Below are 23,188 nucleotides of genomic sequence, written 5' to 3'. Positions count from 1 at the left end.
AGGCAGGCTTCGAAATTCGGGAACACGAGGATGAAGGCCATATACAACCTGAAATGGCGTTTGGTTAGTTGATGAGTGGTAGGAAGCATTATGTGCAAACTCAGCCCACGGCAGCAAGGCAGCCCAATTGTCCTGGGAAGATGACATAAAAATTCTTAAGAAAGTCTCTAGATCTTGATTAACTCTCTCGGTGGAGCCGTTGCTTTGCGGATGGTAGGCCGTGGAAAAGTTTAACTTCACTTGAAGAACAGAACACAAAGCCCTCCAGAATTTTGCAGTAAACTGCACACCACGGTCAGAGACAATTTCAGCAGGAAGGCCATGTAGACGAAATATGTGTTGGACAAACAACTGTGCCAGGTCAGGGGCAGAAGGTAACTTCTTCAACGGTATATAGTGGACCATCTTAGAAAATCGGTCTATTACAACCCAGATAGTGTTGAAACCTTGAGAGACTGGCAGGTCTGTGACGAAATCCATGGAGAGATGCGTCCATGGACGTGATGGAGTAGGTAATGGAAGCAATTCCCCAGCTGGAGCTTGTCGTGATGATTTATGCTGGGCACAGGAGGAGCAGGAAGAGATGAACTCCATTATATCTGCCTTCATAGAAGGCCACCAATAGTGTCTTTTCAGGAACTCCAAGGTCCTCCGAGTGCCTGAGTGCCCTGCGAAGCGAGAGGAATGTGCCCAAGTGAGAAGCTGCTTCCTTAATTCCGGGGCCACAAATGATTTTCCCGTAGGAGGCTGAACTTGTAATGAGGCAAAAACTCTTGATTCCAAGACAGGGGTATTGCTTTGATTTTCAGATTGATCATCACAGAGGAGAGATCTCGATAGGGCATCAGCCTTCTGATTAAGTGCTCCAGACCGGAAGGTCAGGGTGAACTGAAATCTGGCAAAGAATATTGCCCAGCGGGCCAAACGAGGACTCACACATTGGAGGTTTTTGAGAAATAGGAGATTTCTATGGTCCGTAAATACAGTAAATGGAAACTTGGAGCCTTCTAGCAAATATCTCCATTCCTTCAACGCCAACTTTACAGCTAGAAGTTCTTGCTCACCTATGGTGTAGTTCCTTTCGGCAGGTGAGAATTTTTTAGAAAAGAACCCACACGGATGGACTCGGTTGTCCTCATAACGTTGAGACAAGACTGCTCCCACAGCTTCAGATGATGCGTCCACTTCCAACAAAAAAGGCCTGTCCAGATCTGGTTGTCAAAGAACTGGTGCTGAGATAAAGGCCTGTTTTAGAAGATGAAAGGCAGACTCTGCCTCAGGTGACCATTGGGCAGAATTAGCACCTTTGCGGGTCAAGGCTGTAATGGGAGCCAGCAGTGTAGAAAATCCCTTAATGAAGCGTCTATAATAATTGGCGAAGCCCAACAATCTCTGGATGGCCTTCAGTGTCTGAGGTCGGGTCCAATCCAGAATTGCTTGTACCTTCTTGGGGTCCATTTCTAAACTGGAGCCAGATATTACATAGCCGAGAAAAGGTACACTGGGCACTCCAAAGACGCACTTCTCCAGTTTGCAGTAAAGGTGGTTTTCTCTCAAACGGGTCAGAACTTCTTTAACATGTTCTTGATGTTTAGCCACAGAGGGTGAAAAAATAAGTATGTCATCCAGATAGACAACAACCGAAACATATAACAGATCCCGGAAAATCTCATTAACGAAACTCTGAAAGACAGCAGGGGCGTTGCACAATCCAAAAGGCATTACTAAATACTCGAAATGTGCATCTCTGGTATTAAAAGCGGTCTTCCATTCATCGCCAGCTCGGATACGAATGAGGTTGTAAGCCCCTCTTAGATCTAATTTAGAAAAAATGACAGAGCCCTTGACCCTATCAAACAACTCAGTAATCAGGGGAAGAGGGTATCGATTTTTTGCAGTAATGTCATTAAGGCCTCGATAATCGATACATGGTCTTAGACCACCGTCCTTCTTGCCAACGAAGAAAAACCCAGCTCCGGCAGGTGAAGTAGAGGGGCGGATGAACCCCTTTGCCAGGTTGTCCCGGATGTACTCGGTCATGGCTTGAGTCTCAGGCAAGGACAGAGGATAGGTACGACCACAAGGTGGCATCTTATCAGGTATCAATTCAATTGGACAGTCCCATTCCCTATGAGGGGGTAAGATATTTGCTTGTTGTTCAGAGAAAACATCGGCGAACATCTGATATTCCTTGGGAATGGCAGAAGACACTAATGAAACTGTCTTTCTCACAGGTCGAATTTTTGGAAGACAGGATTTCTGACAGTCCATACCCCATGACAGAATCTGCATAGAACTCCAATCAATCCTGGGATTATGTTTACGTAAACAGGGTAGACCAAGAACAATTTCTTGAGAGGCCTCTGATATCACCAGGAATTTTAAGGACTCAGAATGAAGTGCCCCAATTCGGACCAATACAGGTTGAGTCTCTTTGGTGACTATCCCGTTAGTCAGAGGGCGTCCGTCTATCGAGGTCAGAGAGATAGCATGGTTGAGAGACAAACAAGGTATCTGAAATTTATCTATGAAACTAGACGTTATGAAATTTCAGGCTGCTCCTGAGTCGATTAAAGCAGTAGCAAAGACAGGTTTGGGTTTAAGATCCAAGGCTAGGGTAATCGTGAAATCTTTAATTTTTGGAGACGGGTTCATAACTCCTAACTTGATGTCTCCAGGGTCAGTTAGGATTTGGCATTTCCCGGTTTACGGGGGCAGGAGATCAGCAGGTGACCAGACTCTCCGCAGTACAGACAGAGGTTCTTTTGCATCCTTCTCTGACGTTCTTCTTTGGAGAGGTGTGTATGATTCACCTGCATAGGCTCCTCTTCAGTAGGAGAAGGAATGGGACGGGTAGAAATGGAGGGGGTAAATGACCTTTGCCGGTCAGTTCTGTTTTTTTCAGCCTGACGTTCCCTGAAGCGTAGGTCAACTTTGATACACAATGAAATCATGTCGTTCAGATTAGTAGGAAGCTCTGGAGTGACTAGATCATCCTTTAGTCGGTCTGACAACCCATGCCAGAAGGCCGAGGTGAGGGCTTCCTCATTCCATTTGAGCTCTGATGCTAAAATTTGAAATTGCACGGCATATTGACTGACAGGACGGATCCCTTGTCTCAGTGTCATGATGTTTGATGATGCTGATACAGTACGCCCAGGTTCATCGAAAATCCTCCTGAAGGATAACACAAAGCCTGCGTAATTATCCAGCAGTGGATCTGAGCGCTCCCAGAGTGGGGAAGCCCATTCCAAGGCCTGGCCGGATAACAGAGAGACTATATAAGCCACTTTAGTTCTTGCAGTTGGAAAGTTGTCAGGCTGCAGGGTAAAATGTATGTCACACTGATTTAGGAATCCTCGGCAGAGTTTAGGATTGCCGTCAAATTTATTTGGTAAAGGAAGATGTAAGCGGGGAGATGATCTGCCTCCTGTATTCCCAGACGCTGATGCGGATGTAGATGCTGGTTCTTCAGGGGTAGAAAAGGAAGTTTGCAAACTATCCTGTCGCTTGGACATCTCTTGCAAAAATTGAGCCATCTGATGCTGCATGTTTTCCAGATTTTCTAAACGACCAGAAATGCACCGAAACAAATCCACTCCTGACTCCTGATCCATGGCCGGCTCCATGGGGCCAGTGCAAACTGTGATGTTCTGGGTTGTTTGTGGACCCGGGGTGGTAGCAGGAGCGATCACAGAAGCAGATTTGAAAATAAAACTAGGATCTTTAATAAGTGCTTGAGTAGACATATAATGTGGCAGTAAATAAAAGTCCAGGAATATATAAATGTGCACAAGAGTTCTGTGGTGGGAGCAAAAGGGTTAATGTCCAAGTAGAAACAATTAGAGCTGTCCAGGTGTGCAGGTAGTGAAACTGAAAATAATCAAGCCAGGTTTGCAGATAGTGAACTGAAAATAAACAAGCCAGGTTTGCAGGTAGTGAACTGAAGCGCAGGATGTCAGCAGGCTCAGGCACTCAGGTATGGGCAAGGGTGATGGAGGAAGCGGGGTAGTCCAGTGGGAGCTAGGAGCTGACAGGCAGACTGGCAGACAGCGAATTCACAGGAACAGGAAAGCACAGAGAACTCCCTCTCAGCTAGGCTGAGATACACGTTGCACTGGCAAAGAAGGAAGGCACTGACCCTTCCTAAATACCCCATGCCGTGCTGTTACTGGCCGGAGGGAACATGTGACTCACCAGGATTGGCCAGCCGCATCACATGGCCAGAAGGTAAGATGGCGGCGCCCATGCCAAATGGAACGGAGACGCCGCCAGGCCTTACCAGCGCAGAGTGACAACAGGCCCGCACAACAACGCGCGCAGCCAAAGCCCCCCGCCAGACACCAGCTCCGCCACCAGACAGCCCGCGCCACAATGACCTCACAGGTAACACTCGCCTAGCGCCATGCTGAAATACCCTGACCGTGACACAGCGGACCATCCAGTCATGTATGTAGGCAGGAACACAGGATTTAGCAGGGTCCCCCACAGAGCTAAGTAGTAAACGACTGTGTACTACTGTGGTGCTCAAATGCAGTGAGTCAAAATGTTTTTGCGCATGTGCAGACTAAAGAATTGCAGCCATCTTTGTAAAGGTTCAGATGATTCATGTAGTGGAGCATCATAGAGGTGGTAAAGTAGCACACTCCTTATGTACCAACAATAGTGTGGTTTACTTACAATCTGTGTTTTTTTACTTTTTCCACTTTTTTAATGTATTTAATTTTAATTTATTAAATGTAAAATACATGTGTGTTTGTCAATTCCCTGTATATATTACATCTGCAGAGATATATAACCCAGTACGACCATCAGGACAGACAGAAATGAAGTGGTCAAAACCTGCGCCTCCGAAGGCTAAGCTCAGCTTTCCAGGCACTCAGACCTGTGACCAGGTTAGTCGTGATGATTTCATGTTTTTCCCCTATTGGTTTTATTTATTCCTCACAACAATATTGCTGTGACCTGGGCAGGATCTCAACACATAGATATATGATAAATAGTGGCTGTAACGACTGTAGAGCATTGGCTGATGGCACTATAGTAATGTACCATAGTAATGCAACAGGGAGGGTGGTGGCGGCTTAAGTGGGCAGAGCGGGGGCGTGTCCGCACGATCGAGTTATCCCTCCCCCACGAGCCGCCCACTTTCACATGCAGGTGTGGGGAGTCACGGGGGGCCAGTGAACAATGCGGGGGACTTGCCTACTCTTGCGGAAAGTGGCACCCAATTTTCAGTAGGCTCCTGACAGTCCCGGGAGAGTAGGCAAGTATGGTATATGAGCATCTATGAATGCAGTAGTCACTTAGTAACTCAGTGCCAGGTCACACTGCCCTCAGCTTTAATCAGTAAAAAGGGACATCATTATTTATCAATTTTGTGGAATTAATGAGTGATAACATTACAGATACACACGTGGCATAAAACTACATTTCTGGTTCAATTGTTAACAGGGCTGCTATTAGAAATTGTGTGGCCCGGGACTGACAAATAGGCAGGCCCATGGGCCCCCTTTCCCCTTCCCTCGCTTATGGTTCGTACACACGGTATGATAAAATTTTACGATATGAACGATAACGATATTGTTCATATTGTTAACGTTCAGATCGTTATTTTTTTTGTGCCTTCCAACCCCCAAATGACCAGAGATGCGCGGGTACATCGACTGTGCATGCAGGCCAACCAGGGTGATATCGACCAGGTTACTTAGGAATCCGGGATCGTTGATCGCGGGTCGCTGGCCGTCATTGGTGGGTTGGTGGTATTCTGGATGATCAATATTCTAAGTGTGGGCTGTGCATTGGGGGTAGGAGCGGGTGCGGGCCCCCCCCGTTCTGCCAGTGTCCAGACCTGGGACTCCAGTCCCGGCATTCCCCCCCTGATGGCGGCCCTGATTATTACTACAGTAACTGAGGATCAGATTAATAGTAGGTGTATCTTTTATTGTGCCTACTTAAATGGCTGATTAACGTCATTCCCTCAGCTCTACTGGAGTTTGTGCTATTGTTAATTTATTTAGAAAATGTTACCTTTGCAATTATCTCTATTATATTCACAATGGGATACAAACTATTTGTTTAACTTTTATTCAACAATTTCTGTCCTGGGACTAGCTGACTGACAACACAATGTATATGTCAGCCCGAAACCATTCTTCTGCCAGAGCAGCCTCCCTGCTGGCTGAAAGTTGTATTCAGCTTATGATGGTGCTGACTACAATACTTATTTACAAGTCAGACTGTTCAGAACAGCAAAAAGTCCAAACACATCATTTGTGAGCCATGTTTTTACAAAATTTACTTTTATTTTGCATCAAAAAAACAAAAAAAATGCCCATCTGTTATTCTAGGAGTCAGAACTTTGATCCAGGGAGCCTTTTCTGGGCTTTCCACTGGATGGATTTGAACAACATCACGCCGGGTACTTCAGCTAGTATATATATATATATACCTGAGTGTCGCCGCAATTGAATTCTGTATATATATATATATATATATATATATATATATATATACACAGAATTCAATTGCGGCGACTCTTGGGTACATAATAATCAGCAGAGGAGCAGGTTAGCCTTTTGGAATTTGTATATGTATTGCTTTATGGGTTAATGTGCACCTTTTCTGATATGAGTGTGTTAATCCCTGTGTTATATTATTTCATATTACTATATCTGTGTACTGTTACTCATCTCTGTTATACTGTATATGTTGTTATAATATTGTTTGTTCTGATCACTTATTACGCTGGGTCCTGTATGTTTCTTTGCTTGCAGCTGCCTGCTTTTCCTAATGTTCCCCATAAATGTACTGGAAGAAGCCCAGTTGCTGAAGGCCGGAATTCTGCCTATTTTAACATCCAGATGGAGAGTTTGATTACATCATCTGGTAAATACATTTTTATTCTTCTGTCTCTGGGCACCATTTATATAGCCCATTGCGGCCTGGGTAGTGGGTCTCATGTGTGTGCTCGCAGGCCAAAAGCTATTTAATAAGACAAAACTATACAATAGAGTTTATGGAGGCTGTCAGAGAACGTTGGTCTGCAGAGGTGTGGAAGGCAGCATCTGCCAGTTGTATAGCCCTGATTTACACTAAGCTTGTGTAGATCCCAGAATGTTGTATGTTCCGCCGGTGGCTCCCAGAATGTTGCATGTTCCACCATCCTTTTGTATATATTCAGAAGCTACAGGGACTTTGGTACCCAAACATTCGCCCAAAGATCTAGGTCATAATTGTTGATATGTGTATACTATTTTTTGTGCTGTACACGATTAATAAATAGTAGACACCAATGGTTTGGTAGACACTCCAGCTGGACAGACTTAATCAGGAGCTTGTAATTATTGTAGTGCAGTTTCAGTACAGCCGTACTCACTGTTATGTATACAGGCAGCGGTGATGGAGCAGAGCATGCAATGTACCATCTGGTCATGTATGTAGGCAGGAGCACAGGATTTAGCAGGGTCCCCCACAGAGCTAAGTAGTAAAGGACTGTACTACTGTGGTGCTCAAACGCAGTGAGTCAAAATGGTTTCATGTAATGGAGCATCATGGAGGACGCGCAGTAGCACACTCTATATGTACCAACAATTAGTGATGTGCAGTGAGGTGAGGCAGAGCCTTTCCTGTCATACTTAGGTATACTCCAGTGTTTTTACCATAAAAATTCTAAAAATACATGTAAGAAAATATTTATATTACCTTCTTTATATTATTCTAATCATTTATACAGTCAAAACTCTGGAGTAAAAACTGTATGGCAGGTGAGGCACTGCCTCCCCTATCTACCTTTTCCGCACATCCCTGGTCAAAATACACCAAATTTCCAGCACTATATACTGCTGCACCTTTGTATAATGCCCACATGACCCCTCGGGTTCATATATGTATCTGTAAATCTACGCTGATACTAGCCAAAGCCTCCTCAGCCATTTACCTCACCGCATGTCACTGCCAAAAATAGTGTGGTTTCCTTAAAATCTGTGTTTATTTTCTTTTCCATTTTTTTATGTATTTATTTTTCATTTATTATATGTAAAATACATGTGTGTTTGTCAATTCCCTGTGTATATTATATCTGCAGAGATATATAACCCAGTACGACCATCAGGACAGACAGAAATGAAGTGGTCCAAACCTGAGCCTCCAAAGGCTAAGCTTAGCTTTCCAGGCACTCAGACCTGTGACCAGGTGAGTGGTGATGAATTCATGTTTTCCTCAGCCTCTACTGGATTTTGTGCTATTGTCAGTTCATTTAGAAAATTTTATATTTGCAATTATCTCTATTATATCCACCATGGGATAAAAACTATTTGTTTAACTGTTATTCAACAATTTTCCCCATTCTACCAACTTCACTAGGAAGTGGGTAATATTCGGGAGAAGTGCCTGCTTTCCCGGGGGAGCGGTGTGTTACCTGAGATATCGGGAGCCTCCCGCAAGTCCTGGGAGGGTAGACAAGTATGCAATGATATGTTTATGGGGTGCTGACCACAAAACTTATTTACAAGTCACAGCAAAAAGTTCATATACATCATTTGTGAGCCATGTTTTTTTACTATATTTTACTTTTTATGTTGCATCAAAAACATATTAAATAAATGCCCATCTGCTACTCCAGGGGTCAGAATTCAGGTAACATTAGAAAATCACTAAGTATATATCTGTTAGTTAGAAAGTAATATCTATCTATCTATCTATCTATCTATCTATCTATCTATCTATCTACCTATCTACCTATCTGTCTAGAGAGTCACCTATACCAAATACAAAATCAAATGCTAATAAGAATTTAAGTTCTGTAGTGTAAAATACTCAAACAGTGCACATGACACTTTACAATGTATGTAAATGACTTACAGTAGTAATTATTAAATGACAATACATTTAGTTGAAATTGATGAGTTTGCCAGGTTTTAGGGGGTTAGGGTCCCGGTCTGACCTCCCTTGGTGTAGGTTGGGCAGAACCTTTACCCAGGAGCCTGTTCTGAGCCTTCCACTGGATGGATTTGGACAAAAACTTCATAGAGTGGTAACATAAGGGGATATAGTCAGCACACAGGTATGCGGGATGCAGACTGTAAAAATACCGGTGCCGGAATCCCAACAGCGTCGGGATCCTGGCTCCAGAATCTATACCACCGTCACCCTGAAGGTAAGTATCAGGGGTTAGGGGGGGGGTTAGGTGTAGAGTGCGGGGAAGGGGAGTTTAGGTTTAGACACTAGGGGGAGGTTAGGTTCAGGCACCAGGGAGGGAGGGTTAGGGGTAAGGGTTAGTGGTAGAATACTTACCTAAAGTATCAGGATTCTGACTGTCGGGATGCTGCTGTTGGTATTCTGGCCGTCGGCATCCCGGCCACCAGGATCCCATACGCAACCCCCCAGAAGACATATTAGGTGGTTGAATTCCCGGTCAGACCTCCTGTTGGTGTACGCTGGGCAGAACTTTGACCCAGGGAGGCTTGACGGAACTTTGACCCAGGGAGTCTGTTCTGGGCCTTCCACTAGATGGATTTGGACAATATCACATAATATAACTTAATAACCTGAAGATTTAAACCTGGGTGATGCCAGGAACTTCAGGTAGTATATATAATATACAGTTATATACAGTTATATATATATATATATATATTTCTTCATCCCTGTATTATATTATTACATATTAGTTTCTATTGTTCTATTGAGCTGCTCTTCACTTCATCATCTATTATACTGTGTGTGTTTTTATTATTATATTGTATGTTACTTATTATGCTGGGTTCTGTATGTTACTGTTTGCAGCTGCCCACAATTCCTAATGTTCCCCGTAAAAGTACTGGAAGAATCCCAGATGTTGAGGACATGAATTCTCCTTATTATAACATCCAACTGGAGACTTTGCCTACATTGTCTGGTAAATAGTTTTTTTTCTTCTGTTTCCGGGCACCATTTATATAGCCCAGTGCTGCCTGGTTAGTGGGTCTCATGTGTGTGCTTGCAGACCAAATAATGTTTAATAAGATAAACACATACAATAGTGTTTATGGAGGCTGTCAGAGAATGTTGGTCCGCAGAGGTGTGGAAGGCAGCATCTGCGAGTTGTACAGCCCTGATCTACCCTAAGCTTGCGTAGATCTCAGAATGTTGTATGTTCCGCCATTGGTTCCCAGAATGTTGTATGTTCCGCCATTGGTTCCCAGAATGTCATATGTTCCACCACCATTTTGTATATATTCAGAAGCTACAGGGACTTTGGTACCCAAACATTCGCCCAAAGATCTAGGTCATAATTGTTGATATGTTTATGCTATTTTGTGCTATACACGGTTATTAAAGAGTAGACACCAGCAGTTTGGTAGGCACTCCAGTCGGAGAGACTTAACCAGGAGCTTGTAATTATTGTAGTGCACAATTTCAGTACAGCCGTACTCACAGTTATGTATACAGGCAGCACTGATGGAGAAGGGCATACAGTGGACCATCCTGTCATGTATGTAGACAGGAGCACAGTAGTGTTCAAAAGCAGTGAGTTAAGATGGAGTCGTGCATGTGCAAACTAAAGAATGGCAGCCATCTTGTTAAAGGATCAGATGCTTCATGTAGTGGAGCATCATGGCGGAGGCGCAGTAGCACACTCCATATACCAACAATAGTGGGGTTCCTTACAATCTGTGTTTATTTACTTTTTCCACTTTTTTATGTAATTATTTTTCATTTATTATATATAAAATACATGAGACATTTGCCAATTCCCTGTATGTATTACATCTGCAGAGATATATAACCCAGTACGACTAAGACCATCAGGACAGACAGAAATTAAGTGGTCCAAACCTACAACTCCAAAGGCTAATATGACGAAAGACCGTATGTTTTTGAAACATTTTCGACTTCTGCCCTTTGAAAACAATTTTTTTTTTAAATCCTATATTTTGTGTTGAGATTTATTCCAGGGGTAATCCACTCTGCCCCTCCATACATTTATTATCTAATTGTGGTACCAGCCAGTAACATACTGTATTTGTTTTTATTGTCTACACTAGAGTATCCCAATCTCCGCCATTACAGTCTAGGTTTTAAGAATATCCATGCTTGAGCACAGATGAGTTAATGAGTACCTCAGTCAATTTGATTTAACCATCTGGACTCAAGCAGAGATATCCCTAAAAACAGGACTGTAATGGCAGAGTTTGGGAAACTCTGGTCTACTCTGAATTAAATGGCTTAGCAGAAAGTCAGTGAGCCTCACCATAACAGAGCTATGGGCAGCAAATATTATTTTCTCCAAGCATATCCTCCCGCGGAATACCCAATGCTGGTTTTATTTTTTTATGAACATTTAAAGATCTATGATGTACAACAGAGGTTTCCAATCACGGCCCTCAAGGCTCCCCAACAGTTCAGTTTTAGAGATATCCATGGTTGAGCACAGGTGATTTAATTAGTACCTCAGTCAATTTGATTTAATTACCTGTGCTTAATCATGGATATCTCTAAAACATGAACTGTTGGGGAGCCTTGAGGACCGCGTTTGGGAACCTCTGATGTACAGTGTTACCACTTGCACATAGTGTGGAGTACATATTCTATAATAATAATAATAATAATAATAATATTAATACGGTCAGTGGGCAAATGCTTTCAGTTGACTACATACGTATTTACCCTGACCCCCTTACATGTGACAGGAGCAAGCAGCTGGTCACATCGTAAGGATGTGCTGCCAAGTTCCTTGCCAGACTACAAAAGTGCCACTCGGTAGCACTAGTGCCCCATCGCCCCTGCACTCCCTGGGTGGCGGAACTGGTTGCTCACCCCTCCATATGGCCCTTTTGCTGTGAGACTACATATTAGATACTAGATATTATGCCACCACCCCTAAATAGAGTATCAAGTCTAAAAAAAACTCCTCAGATAAAAACTGCAGAAACAGTGAATTTGCAATAATTATATTCTGACTTCTTTTGTGAGAACATCCAGTCACAGTATAACAATATGAGTGCCCGTGTAATTCTAGCCAATAGGGAGGATCACATGGCTGGGGGAGAGTAGAGCAGGCCCCCTTCCCCAGTGATGTGCATGGGACGAGGGACATGATGACACAGCCTCCCTGCTGTGATTGTTGTATATAATAATATTTATCACACATCTAAGTACAGCAACTTTACCTACTTAGATGCCTGCAAACATGATGTCACTGAGTAACTGAAAGCTTTGTGAGCTGACATCTCCTGCAATTCTCTGCATAGCAGAGGATGAATCTCACGGTAGGTATTACATGGTTTTCTAATAAGCACCTGAGCTATCTGGGTAAGAGAGAGGCCTCCTGTGAGACCTGACAGCATAGCCCATCTTCCTACAGATAACTGTACATGTACATGTAACTGCTGCTTGTGAGCACTGACCCTGCATTCTCTGACCTGTTTTATGTATTGTTCTTAGCACCAAAAAGCTCCAACAAAGTCCAATTGTCTGCTCGTCATTGCATAGAGGTCACTCGCCAATCTATGCCTAGAGAGGTGCCCAGACCGGACCCATCTCTCAATGATGCATTTAATATGCTTTCCAGCAACGACTGGTAAGCGAGGGACAGGGGAAGGGTCAGTGTTGCTGCTTGTTGCCTTCTTTATTTTATGCTATTCTATTACCTGGGGGTAAATTTACTAAGATGGGAGTTCTGCCCATAGCAACCAATCAGATTCCAGGCATTATCTTCTAGAAGGTGCTAGATAAATGAGAAGTAGAATCTGATTGGTTGCTATGGGCAACAACACTTCTTAATAGAACTCCCATCTTAGTAAATTTACCCCTTAGTGTCAGTCCAATTCTGTGATTATAAATTATGCTGGGTACACACTTAGCGATGAGTACCCAGCACCGACGTCGAGTGCAGCAGGACCTAGCGGGGGTTCTGGCATCGGCAAGTGCATACACATTGGCGATGCTGGCAGCAACGGAGCAACAGCGTGGGTTTTGCGGCATTTGGCAGCATGGCCCCCGCTGACAATGCAGGTCCGATGGGCGATGTAGCTGACAACACGTGGGAGCGTGCATCATCAGCGACATAACCGGTACGCACAGGCCGATGTGCCCGATATGTCGTCCGATCCTCTGTGTGTACCCGGCTTTAGTGTCAGATAGCACATAATTTCTGTACTGACAACTCTACTGTGCCTGTATTTCTGGGAACTCTGAACTATACAATGTAAAGAAAAATGTATAATAAATTGAATAATTAAAAATAAATATAAAAAAGCAGAGTTGTAATTAAAGAGTATACAACAATCCTTTGCAATGAACAGTAATTAAATAAATACATACATAGGGGCCCATTTATTAATTAGTGGGGTTTAGACCTGATAATTATTTCATATCACTGCTTATAATGGCAATAAGAAATTATCGCATTAGCGATCACTTTACTTTCAGTTTCTGGGGCCGGCAGCGCTACTGCACATTTGCAGTTTGCTGGTAAATTCAGCAATTAAGCACCCTATAGAAAACCTATGGAGGCTGCTTTTCTGATCTGAGACAGAGGACTCCGATGTCTGCTGCGTTCCCCTGTACATACATTTGGGGGATACTTAATATATGCTGGTATATCCACAAATATTATTTGATAAATAGGCCCCATAGTCATCTAGAACAGGGATTCTCATTTCCGGTCCCCTTAGATAATATTCCGAGAATTTCTCTTGGTGGGAGATGGTGGGATACTTGCTGAAGTAGGCAAATGGATCAAAGGAGAATTCCCCCCCAAATAAAGAAAGTGAAACTAAGGAAGTGACACATTTTGTGCTCTCTTCAGACACACCGATGCCTCTGCAGTCCAACCAGGAAATCCTGTGTTTCTCAGTGGAACTGTTAGGGCACACTTGCCTACCCTCGCGATTCGGACGTGAGTCTCTCGAAAACCGGGTGCTGTACCCGACCCCCTGGAAAAGTTGATAAACCTCCTGGTGGCTTCCAACTACTCTGATGATGTGATTCACTCTGAATCACGTCATCATGACCTTGCATCCTGCGTCACAAGGCTAGTAATCTCAACCATGCACCCCGCTCCGTCTGCAAATGCCGGGTAATATGTCCGGCCATGCCCACCTATGCTGGCCACTGCCCCCAGCTATGCCGACCTGGCTGCTCCTTCCCAGATTTTGTCATATATTATATACTTTCCTACTTTTGCATTTTCCTCTCTGAAAGGCCCAGAGACGAAATGAGGCTGACCAATTTGGGGATGGGGCTTGTTGATTCACATCATTTTAGCCCCACCCCTCCCTAAAGACCTCAAATTATCTCCTCACCCACTCTCCTAGGGGTCCTGGGGGACTACCCGAAAAATCGGGAGTCTCCCACGCCTTCCAGGAGAGTAGATAAGTATGATTATACAATTCCACCCAAGACTGAGGTTTTCAGATCCAGCTGTAATAATCCACTAATTCACATGCACATGGTGAAGAAAATACTTAAAACATGACCTGTTGGTGGAGTTATGTACTGTATGTGAGAAAGCTGGATGGAGATGGCTTTCCACCAAATTCAGCTCTTATTATTTTATTTTAATATTTGTTTACATTGAATAATTATTTGTCTGTCACTTAGCAATGGGCCCGATTCAGATTTAGGAATAGAGTCATGTATAGCAAGTAACTGTTTACCTGGACAAACCATGTAGCATTGCAAGGGGTGCAAATATTTTTTTTTTGCGGGTAAATACTGGCTGCTTCTGCATGTAGTCCACAAATGCTGGAATAGATTTAATGCTGTACTGAAAAACCACTACACTTCCTGGCGCTGATGTTAGATTAATAGTATAATTAAATATCACCAGCTGCAAGTAAGAGGTCTAGTTAGGACCTAGGGGTATACAGAAAAAACTAAAAAGGATCTTATATACTGCGCATAGTGGTATAGAGTAATCACAATCAAAATGTAACATATTAGAATTGAGAGTGAATGCATCATTTAAAATGCATATAGAGCTGTTAAATCAACACTCCTGTGTGGAAATAGTCAGTGTTCCCAGCTCATTTATACCCCTTTTACACCGAAGCTAAAACCCGGGTTATTGAAGGGTTAACCCGGGCAGCTCCTTGGTTTAAAAGGGGTGAGGGTTGGATCGCCCGGCAATCCAACCCAGGTAACTAGCAGGGTTTAAGACGGGAGTAACCCGTGAAACCCTGCTGTGTGTACGGCGCGCTCCGGGTCTTGATGACCTGTAGTGCGCCGCAAGCCGGCCGTTTGGTCCGGCTTCAGTGGCGCTTGGAGATGACGTCATCTCCAAGCGTCCACTTTCACGCCGGAAAAGCCGGGTCTATGCAGACCCGACTGCGTTGTGAGCGGCGCCGACTCGGGAATATCCTGAGTCAGCGCCGGTTAAATTCCGGGTCTGATCCGGATAGGAACCCTGTTCCAACTCCGGGTCAGACCCGGAATTTTGGTGGAAAAGGGGTATGTCAGTGTTCCCAGCACTTAATGAGCTGGGAACACTGACTATTTCCACACAGGAGTGTTGATTTAACAACTCTGTATGCATTTTAAATGATCCATTCGCTCTCAGGGTCTCATTCAGACCCGCTCGCGAGCGCAGGACGCTCGCAAGCGGGTCGATGGTACCCAATTGCGCATGCGCATGATGGAGGGAGCTCCGTCGTGCGCATGCGCGAGACTCGGATAGCGACAGCCAAGCTGTCGCTCTGGGTCTCGCACCAAAGGGGGCGTGCTGTCGATGGTGAGTGACAGCACGCCCCCTTTGGTGGGCGTGCCGGGGGCGTGGCTGCCAGATGGAGGCATTCCCATGGGAACGCCTACCGTCTGGGTCCGGCCCCACTGACATCACTAGTGATGTCAGTGGGAGTGATTTTGGCTCTGATAGAGCCAAAATCACTCCAGGGCTTGCGTCAGCGAGACCCTACCGCAGGGTCTCGTCGCAAGCCCGATGGTTGCAATGGTCTTGTCATCATGGACGCTTGCATAAACTGTGGGTGGTAACCCACAGCTATGCGAGCGTCCAAAAGGCCGCTCCAAATTTAACTAGGACGGCCCTGATTCAGAGCGAGCGCTCTGGTCAGAGCGTCTGGCTCTGAATCAGGGCCTCAGTTCTATATGGCCATTTCGGTATATTAAGATCAATACTGTCCTTTTATGAAGTATGCTACTATATTAATTGTGATTTTATTTTTTGATTTTACACTATTTAGGTACTTATGTGAATAAAACTATTTTTGCTCATTATATACAAGCCTCCTGTATTCTAATAGAAAGCAAACACTAATATATGTTACATTTTGATTGTGATTACTCTATACCACTATGCGCAGTATATAAGATCCTTTTTAGATTTTTCACAAATGCTGGACAGATTTATTTTTACACTGCTATTTAAATATCAGTTTGGACAGAGCCCTCCCAAATCTCAAATTCTTGGCACAATTTACATCTGCCCGACCTGCAGTGCAGCATGGTTTTGCCAGGATGCACAGTTACTTGCTATATCTTGCTCTATTCCCATATCTGAATCAGGCCCAATAACACAAGGGCCGTATACTGTAGGTGCTCCGCAGGTGCCTTTGCCAGGGGCTGCAACTGTACTATGCTGCCTGGTGTTAACATGAGAAATACCATAACACTGCACAATGACCTGTGACCAGGACTTCTCAGGATCTGCTGTTTAATTGTTTTCAGGGAGAAAAAGATTAAGGGCATCAATCTGGTGAGGTCACTGTCCAAGTCCCATCCCACAGTTGTCCTGGAGAGACTTCACGCCCTCAGCGTTGTGCTGACAAAAGAGGTAAATATATTCTACATATATATTTGGAGGACTAACAGTTGTGTGAGGTCCTTAGTGTTTGCTACAGTATTTGTAACACAACTACATTACATCCTTCTGGGTCTCATTGTCCATCGCTCTCCTAGATCTACTCCATGAATAAGACTTAGGGGGAGATGTATTAACGGCAAAATGCGGTAAAACCCCCGAAAATGCAGTTTTCGGGGGTTTTACCGCATTCCCCGTATGTATTAAGCAGCAGAATGTGCTGCATTCCTCTGCTTCACGTCGCTAGGTAACGCCACCTTCAGGTGGCGTTACCCAATAGAAGCCTATGGGCTTTTTAGCGCGATGCCCGGGGCTGGGAGGGATCCGATCGGATCCCTCCCATGAGCCCCCGCGGCCCGCGGCCTTCTGCGCATGCGCAGAAGGACTTCTGGGTGTTCAACCCGGAAGTCCTTCTACCTGGCAGCATCGCAAAGGACAGCTCTCATCGAGAGAGCTGTCCTTTGCGAAATCCTTGGTACATACCGCGGTAATGAACCGCGGTATGTACGCGAAGTCGGGGGGGATGTACCGCAACGGCGATGTTGCCGTTAATACATCTCCCCCTTAGTTTATAGTCAGACTGCTCATCAGTATAATAACAGGCAAAACCATGATGCCTATTATTATATATCCTGATACCATCAGAATTGTCATAAAGTTGCATGATGAACAGTATAAAAGGGTTTGGTACGGCATCCTGACAGTAAGAATACCGATGGTCAGTATGCCGGCAGTAGAATCCCAACTGTGAAAATGACAGCAATTTTCAGTAAGTATTCTAGGGATAAACCTAACCCCAACCCTAACCCACCCCTCCCACAGCCTAGCCTTAACAGCCACTCCCCCCGCAGCCTAAACCAAACCCTCCCCTTCGTAACCCTAATCCTCCCTTGTCGCAGCCTAACCCTCCCTTCCTGCTGTCTAACCCTAATACTTACCATTTGAAGTTGTCTGCATTTTGTCCCGTCGGGATCCTGCGGCCGATAGTGAACGTCGGGATTGTGACTGTTGACACGCCGACTACGTCCCATTTAATATAAGACAAAATAGAACCATTTTTGTTCTTCAATTAAAATCTCCATTTTACAAGGTCTGCGTGTGGGAGGGGAAGGTTACAAGCAGGGCTGCCAAGACATCCAGCACAACCCTTTTTTGATTAGGGGGCGTTGCCATTACTGGGGGTGTGGCCATGCCCCAGTCGGAATAATATGTATTGAACCTAATGTGACAAGGATGTTATTGTTCCTCCACCCAGCTAAGATATGCTGACCTCAGCCCAATCTCTGCACTCATTTGTTATATGTTGGGTAGGTATGGTTGCATTTACGAATGGGTAGACAAGTTGCAGGCACAAAGCAGCACTGATTATTTACTGTTGATGAAATAAATACTTTGCCGTTTTAAGTAATCCCGTATTGCTCAAAATCAGTAGCTACATAACCGACTGGCCACTTTCACCTTGATAGATCCGACATTGGAAATCAACTAGATTGCTGTATTTGCTGGGGGAGTGCATATATATATATATATATATATATATAAAATAAAGAATGATGACGCACTATCACAAGAGCTGCTGGTGAAGGGGTTGTCAGTCACAGTGATATATACGAAAATACAAAAAATAAAGAAACCAGTGCTAAAGTATAAAACAATTACAGATGGATGGTTGAAATAAAAGATACCAATTGGTAATTTATTAAGCTTAAATCAGTACTTCACTGCATGCAATGAATTAAAAAACCATACATATAATGTCTCAATAAACATACAAACACTCAAGACATGACATGAACGGAGAATGATGAATATTATATGTCCACTACTACTACTATGTGTTTTGGATCCCCGAAATTTGGGTGGGTCCGGTTTCCGGAGAACTGGACCCGCTCATCTCTAGTTTCATCCCAATCGGTGCATGGGTGTCCGAATGCATAACTGGACAGACAAACAGACCAATTAATTTTTATATATAAGATGTATGTTTTATCAAACTATGTAAATTGTTACTAGCACTTTTTCTTTAGCAGTAACTAAGGGGGTCATTCAGACCCGGTCGTTAGCGCCGATGCGCTCGGACCGGGTCGATGGCCCTCCACAGAGCATGCGCACGATGGCGCCAGCGCCGTCGTGCGCATGCGTGAGACCCGCTACGACCGACAGCGCCGGTCGTAGCGGGTCTCGATCCAAAGGGGGCGAGCTGTTGATGTTGATTGACAGCTCGCCCCGTTTGGAAGGCGGGCCGGGGGGGTGGCAGCCCAAACGGGGGCGTTCCCATGGGAACGCCTACCGTTTGGGGGCGGCCCCACTGACATCACTAGTGATGTCAGTGGAGAGCTTCCGGCTCAGACAGAGCCGAAAGCTCTCCGGGAGTTACGACAAGGGAGACCCTACCCTAGGGTCTCGTCGTAAGCCCCGATGGTCGCGATGGTCTTGACCATCGCGACCATCACCTTAGGCGGTCGTAAGGCTGTGGGTGTTAACCCACAGCCTTACCACCGCAAAGGAGGACGTCTTGAAAATTCAAGAGGTCCTCCCCTCATTCAGACCGACCGCACGCTCTGTGCGACCGGCTCTGAATGAGGTCCTAAGTTTCTTTAAGTCTCATTATTAAATCCGAGGAGTGCTGCCTGCTTTTCAAGAACATATATATATATATATATATATATATATAAATAAGTGTGGTGGCGCTCAAATAAAAAATAATAAATCAAAAAGTGTATAATAATTGATAAACATAAGTGATACTTCTCATGTGAATAAATGAGTGGCTGCTAATTACACAGTACAAACATGTGCTGGTGTACACATTAAAGAACGAAATAGACAACGTGGAGTGTAACATAAGCGCCTAACTGTATCAGATTAATTAGTGATATAGTAACACGTGCAGTATTAAAGAAAAAAATCGACACCACTTATCTGGTAGTGAAAGCTTCGGTCACATGACCACCATGGGAATAAATAATATGTAGAAGAAAGAAAAAATTCAACATAGTGTATACTGTTTTCAGTGATTCATAAATATTGCTGGACACAGCTTCATTAGGAACATATCAGTCCCAAAAAAACATCCACTTCACAATATATGAAGATTAAAAGACATTTAATTACACCGAAAACAGACAATGGCTAAAAAACAAACGTACAAGATGTATGACAAAAAAAGGCTTATCTGTCCATAAAATGGTACTCAGGTACTGTAGTACCAACGCGTTTCGTCTATCAGACTTCATCAAGGGGATACACTTTGTGTACTTTGTTGTTTTAATTAGATGCTCTGCATTAATGGATCTCTTGCACTTGACACTTTAAATAAGAGGTTCTGTGATTAATGGTTTCTGTGCACCTGTCACTTTAAATAAGAAATTCTGTATTAAATAGATTTCGTGCACATGCCACTTTAAATTATTTTTTAATTATTTATATAATTCTATTTTGAAGTCTAATTATGGTTTTCCTCATTTCTATAGTTGAAAACACACATCTGCTGTGATTTAAGATGTTGTAACGTAATATCGGAGTTCTCTAAAACATCTAAGTGTGTGGAACAAAAGACCAGGTTCTACTCATCTTTAAGAATGGATATGCAGAATGGTGCAATTTGGTCTTGAAGAAAATGGCTGCTATCACTGAAAGCGCTGTTAGTGAAAGACTTGGTCCTGATCTATCCCAAAATGGTAGCGCGCATTGGTGTATATGGATCTCCAAGAAAATGGCCACGTCTCTTTATAAAGAAACAAATAGAGACTACTTTACACTGGGACTTGTTTTATTTATGTATAGAAACAGAGATGTTGTTTTTTAACAAGTCTTTGTGCTTTGTTCTATAAGGAATCTGAGGTTCTATACAATAGCGCTTTTCCGGAAGTGACGTCGATCCGGTAGTGACGTCATATGACGATGCGTTCCAGCAATGTCTGGCTTGCCGGATATGACGGCCATTTGCATTCCACAGTAGCGCTAGATAGTTTTTAGAGCCTCTAACCTTTTTAATAGTTGGCATATGTTTAGGTAAGTTAGTTTAGATAGCGATTTTCATCCCCATACTAATTCTATGCAGTGTACTGATAGATTAAAGGTATTTATTTTATTTAGAATTTTTTCTCAGGATGTGACATCATCATTAAGCACCCTAATTGGTATTTCTCTATAATTGAGAGGTATAGGTATAAATACAGCCTCCAGCTCATTATTGCTATCCCCTTGATGAAGTCTGATAGACGAAACGCGTTGGAGCTACAGTACCTGAGTACCATTTTATGGACAGATAAGCCTTTTTTTGTCATACATCTTGTACGTTTGTTTTTTAGCCATTGCCTGTTTTCTGTGTAAATAAAAGTCTTTTAATCTTCATATATTGTGAAGTGGATGTTTTTTTGGGACTGATATGTTCCTAATGAAGCTGTGTCCAGCAATATTTATGAATCACTGAAAACAGTATACACTATGTTGAATTTTTTCTTTCTTCTAGATATTATTTATTCCCATGGTGGTCATGTGACCGAAGCTTTCACTACCAGATAAGTAGTGTTGATTTTTTTCTTTAATACTGCACATGTTACTATATCACTAATTCATTTGATACAGTTAGGCGGTTATGTTACACACCACGTTGTCTATATATATATATATATATATATATATATACATAGATTACATTTATTTATTACAGCATTGTTTGGTGTATTATATAAAAATATAAAATTCTCGTTTGATATTTGGGGGTTTATGCAGAGCTGAATGTAAGTGTGGTTGCGGAGCATACTGTATATTCCATGTGTATGTTCTGTAGTAACACCTTCTATTTTATACATTGTAGGTGAAGAACCTGTGCTCCCAAGTGTCCCGGGCTGCCATTGGCTGTGTAGCTGACCTGTTCATACAGCTGGGGAAGGCCATGGATAGAGAGGTGGAGCATTGTGCACGTGTCCTGCTCTCCAGGGCAGACGATTCCAACTTGTTTATACGGGAGGAGGTGGACCGTGCACTACAGGCCATGGTGGACAATGTAACATCTGTCAGGTCTCTCACAGCCCTCATAAATGGAGGACTCAGGTAATGTTACACGTTGTGATTAGCACTTTATAGTCACTTTATAGTCTACATCTAGATTATATTATTCAGAATTACTCATTTTATTTTCTATATTTAGTACTTGGTCATTTGTCATGTTGGTGCTGATATCTGTTCATGTTCTATCTGTAGCCATTTGAACGCTGCCATCCGGAGTTGCGCAGCCAAACATTTCTGTCATCTGGTGGAGAGAATGGGACAAAAGCGTGTCTTATCCGGACCAAAGACCATCACGGAGAGAGCTGTACCTGCAATAGCTAGGTGTGCTCAGGATGGCTCTCAGGACACCAGGTGAGTAGTCGGCTCTACTCCCGGGAAAGGGAAATAACTGATATTATGCAGCCCATGCTCTGTGGTGATGTGATCAGTTCTACAAATCATTCTCACAAGGTTCAACAAGAGAGATTCCGCCTCTCGTATTTCACCTTGGAAGCTTTGGTTTCAGCTGTATGCCGTCCCATTCTCTCTCCCCCGTATCTCTCTCACTCTTTCTCCTACTCCCCCTCCACTCGATAACACAGGAACCCATGTTTTCAGGATCTCTTTGTTGGGCTGATAGACTCATTCATTCTGGCATGCTCATTCATGTTACACGCTCATCCTGATGGGCTAATGTAGAGAACATTGAGCACAGCCAGTGCTGGGATGGGACTGCTCAGAGATGTTATAGAGTAGTTATAATTATCCAATCTCCCTTATTTAGCCTAATGTATGACAGGGCAGTGTTTGCCGGTTACACAGTCATAGAGGGCAGCCCTTAGCCCCCGCTGCATAATGTACACGAGAATAAGGAGCAAATGTAAAGGAAAATATCATAAAGGATTTATTGTCTGTAGGTGATGGTCCAGGCCTGAGCCTTCATATGCTTACTGTATATCAGGTTACATCCCTGGTCTCAGAATGGCTTATTGCATATTTACACGTTTTTCTGTTGTAGGTTCTATGGCAGAAAGATGTTGCACCACCTTAAATCCCACCCGGATTTTGAGAACTCTCTGCAAACCTATGTCCCCAGCAAAGATTTGCCATACATAAAGAATATAATAAAACATATGTAGATTTTTTTCTATAACTTGTGGTTTAATGTGTTGTTTTGGTAAGTATAGGTTTGTTACAAGTGCATAGGTGGAGTAATGGGCACACAGGACTTTTTGTTAGTTACTTCTACATCAAGCACTTGGGTAGGATAAATGTATAATATATTCATCCTCTCATCAGCCACAGGTAATTAATCTACTACATCTCTGCACCAGTTACCGTTACTGTGCTCACATGTGCAGTCTATATTTAGCTAATGTTAGGACAGGGCCG

The 23,188-nt window shown here is 43.5% G+C and overlaps 1 protein-coding gene across 1 annotated transcript; it reads left to right on the top strand.

Annotated features, from left to right (window-relative positions):
• The first annotated feature begins 3,910 nt into the window (after positions 1 to 3,910).
• Positions 3,911 to 23,017, top strand: LOC148542912 (TOG array regulator of axonemal microtubules protein 1-like). The gene is made up of 11 exons (XM_088460547.1): positions 3,911 to 3,979; positions 4,789 to 4,895; positions 6,777 to 6,888; positions 8,087 to 8,193; positions 9,787 to 9,898; positions 10,759 to 10,851; positions 12,427 to 12,562; positions 16,669 to 16,774; positions 21,624 to 21,859; positions 22,010 to 22,168; positions 22,815 to 23,017. Exons 2-11 carry the CDS (start codon positions 4,827 to 4,829, stop codon positions 22,933 to 22,935), a joined length of 1,251 nt encoding a protein of 416 aa, XP_088316673.1. The 5' UTR covers positions 3,911 to 3,979; positions 4,789 to 4,826; the 3' UTR covers positions 22,936 to 23,017.
• The last annotated feature ends 171 nt before the right edge of the window (positions 23,018 to 23,188 follow it).

Source organism: Taudactylus pleione, unplaced genomic scaffold (genome assembly GCF_031769625.1).
Source record: "Taudactylus pleione unplaced genomic scaffold, aTauple2 ptg000007l, whole genome shotgun sequence".
Classification (NCBI taxonomy): domain Eukaryota; kingdom Metazoa; phylum Chordata; class Amphibia; order Anura; family Myobatrachidae; genus Taudactylus; species Taudactylus pleione.
Note: the sequence above shows the minus strand (reverse complement) of the source record. Positions and strands in the feature narration are given on the sequence as shown.

Bases quoted from the DNA above. Each gene is read 5' to 3' on its own strand.
- LOC148542912 (XM_088460547.1), top strand. From the start codon at position 4,827: ATGAAGTGGTCAAAACCTGCGCCTCCGAAGGCTAAGCTCAGCTTTCCA. The intron at 4,896-6,776 runs GTTAGTCGTGAT...CTTTGCTTGCAG, and splicing joins GCACTCAGACCTGTGACCAG to CTGCCTGCTTTTCCTAATGT. The intron at 21,860-22,009 runs GTAATGTTACAC...TTCTATCTGTAG, and splicing joins CTCATAAATGGAGGACTCAG to CCATTTGAACGCTGCCATCC.